This window comes from Athene cunicularia (assembly GCF_003259725.1).
Source record: "Athene cunicularia isolate RWA chromosome 1 unlocalized genomic scaffold, athCun1 chr1_part1, whole genome shotgun sequence".
In the NCBI taxonomy this organism is placed as follows: Eukaryota; Metazoa; Chordata; class Aves; order Strigiformes; family Strigidae; genus Athene; species Athene cunicularia.
The window spans coordinates 126,629,924-126,632,895 of NW_020799091.1; the positions used below are offsets into that span (position 1 = coordinate 126,629,924).

The 2,972-nt window shown below is 37.3% G+C and overlaps 1 protein-coding gene across 1 annotated transcript in view; it reads right to left on the reverse strand.

Moving 5' to 3' along the window:
* MAN1A2 (mannosidase alpha class 1A member 2) overlaps nucleotides 1–2,972 on the reverse strand; it is a 118,569-nt gene that overhangs the window by 80,438 nt on the left and 35,159 nt on the right. The window contains exon 3 of the mRNA XM_026861035.1: nucleotides 855–973. Within this exon, the coding sequence (XP_026716836.1) occupies nucleotides 855–973 (119 nt within the window). The remainder of the gene's footprint in view (nucleotides 1–854; nucleotides 974–2,972) is intronic.

Sequence of the window (2,972 nt, forward strand, 5' to 3'; positions counted from 1 at the left end):
ACTACCCTCATCATAAAAAATTTCTTCCTTATATCCAGTCAAAACTTACCCTCTTTCAGTTTTAAAACTGTTGCCCCTTCCTCTGTCACTGATATAAAAAGTCTGTCTCTATTAAAAGCGCCCTCTATATATTGAAAGGCCACTATAAGATTTCCCCAAGAGCTTTCTTTTCTCCAGGCTGGACAACCCCATCTCTCTCAGCCTGTCCTCATAGATAGGAGAGGTGTTTCAGCCCTCTGATCAAATGGATTTGCATTTTGATCAAAAAGGAAGCATGATTAGTTAACCCATGTGAACTACAAGTTTTCCGCTTTCTGAGGTATCACTATGTTGCTTCTTTTCCATTTGTCAAATGGAGTTAACAGGCCAAATTAACCTACTGGAAGTAAAATATATGAAGACTTCTTATCTAAATTGAACCAGACTGTTTCCTGGTAATCTCTGCAACAATCCTTTAACTTCTATAGGAACTAGACAGGTCTTTATTATGCTTGGGGGTGGGGGAAATTGTCTTTCACAGCTCAGTTATTTCCAATCACTATCAGTTAGTAAAGTCTCACTTTCTGCCTTCATTTCTCAAGCCCTGTTGATTCTCACTGGCCACTTCCTTTTTCTGCCATTATCCAATTATAATTTACACTTTAAGTAAAGATACATCTATTTACTGTATTTTCAAAGTGTGAAAGAGTTGGGGTGCATTTTTTTTCAAAATAAAGTTACAGAGAACTTCATTAAAGCTTACATCTGATATTCGAATCATAAGTTTTTTAATTTCCAGCTGAAAGATCTCTTCTGTCTCCTCCAAGAGGAACACTGTGAAAAGTACTAGAGAAATTAGGGCAAGTTCTACTCACCACACTGAAATCAAGATTTTTGTCAATCCACTCTTGTCCTTCTCTGAATTCGTCGTGAAGTCCCATGATATAAAGAGTATCCAATGCATCTACTATGGTAGCACCCATTTGTGAGTTTCCTACATGCAGAAACACAGATTTCTATTACAAGTGATTATTTCATTACTTTTCTTAAAGATCACAAGCATGAGAAAATAACCCAAGCAGTAGCAAAGCAAAGTTACTACAAAGATGACAGGACAAAAAATAATCAAAATGAGCAAGGAATTAGCAGCCAATAAGAGGATCACCCTTCTCTTTTCAAAGCATCAGTCCTCTGTCACAGTTTGGCTTCTGTGGAGAAAAGAATAAAGATAGAAAATAAAACCCTCTTCATCTGCCTAACCTGAACATAAGCAACTGTACTTTGACAAAAAAAGGGAGAGAAAGACATTCAGCTTCAAAAAGCTTTTAGGAATTCTAGGATAGGAGTCTTTAAAAAGCATATACAAGATAAAGCAATCGCTACTTGCAGTGGTGCATGGTACTTTCCAACATTTACTACTGAAACATTCAAAGTTTTGCAAGTATGGAAGCTACCTAGTCACTCACTGAAAGCATGGACTGATGAGCAAGGGTGCCTTGACTTGGCTTGACTGATAAAGTCTGGGCCTAAGATGTCACTGCCTGCAGGGACCCCCACTATGAGCTGCTAATGGATTCCTCAATTGCAACTATTCAAAGTGGAAAATTTAAAGCCAAATAAAAATCAATGGTGCTCTACCCTAAAATGTCATTCACTTGAAACAGCAGCAATTTAGGTGACTGATGAGCGACTCAACAGTTTGTACAAGGGAGATGGGATGAAGAGGTGGTGAGCCACTGCCCACTTTAGCCTTGAGCTCCTTAGGCCATCCCAACCTAAGCTGTTACCCTTAGTAGGCAGAGGTCTTTGTTTCTAGAGGAAAGCAAAAATTACCACAGGTTTATTTATTTTCATGGAGTGTATGAAACTTCCTATGCACTAAGAAAGTAGCCGAATTTCATACCAGTATTCTATAAAACAGTACAATAACTACATGATTGGCAATTTAATGACAGTAGTCTCCTAATGAATTCAGCCACTTTTTTTTTTTTTATTAATGTGCTTTTTATCCATAATGGAATCTCTACAGCAGTGTTCCTGCTTAGTTGTTTCTATTAATTCATTTCTGATTTTTGCATGTTTATAGAGATATATTTTTTACCTATCAATCATAATAATAACTGAATTAAGCCATCACCCCTAGTGTTTTTCTTTCAGACATCTAATAACTGATACTTACATGCAAGCTTAACTCCCATTTTCAGGGATTTCTTTCCCTGAATAAGAAAGAATTAAACACAATCTCTATAAGAGTAATCACCAACTAATTTCTTCCAAAATAGCTGTGCATCTGTTTTAATTAATTTAAACTAGATATGGAAAGCCTGAAGTCAGTGGTGTTTGCTAAGAATATCCAAGCACTGATAGGGACAATAACTTTTGAAAGTTTAATTAAAAGACATATCCTTTGACAAACTGGCCACCAGGCATATCAGTGTCTCAGGAAATGAATTCACCTCAGTGCCCAAGTACTGTGAGGTTTAACACTGTCAGCCAAACGACTAATTCCATCGCTTGTGCTGAAGTGGAGGTTGCTTCGAGCAGAGCTACAGCATGCACTAAATTTTGCAGCTTTTCACAAGCATAATGTGACAGTTATCTAATTTATCACTTCAAAAATATGCAAATCAGACCATGACACAAGGACTAACTTCAGTATTAGCTGACAAGGTATTTTTGACATAATGTTGGAACGTGTTATACTGCTATGGCACTCAAAGTAATTTCTGTTCCTTTACTTAAACCGCATTGATAAAATCTTCAAATGCACAAGGTGTTTGAACAAATAGGGATACAGAGCCTTGGGAAATCTGAAAGCTGCTCTTGTTATCGTTTCAGAAAATAAAAACCTTCTAACTTAAACACAGTGATAACCACATCAGTAAGCTCTCATATTCTACAGTTATCATGAGGTTAGAAAACACTGCACCAGGATGGATTGGTGTGTCATTGTGTCATGTGCACCCCCGTCCACCCATCCCCATTCCCACCTC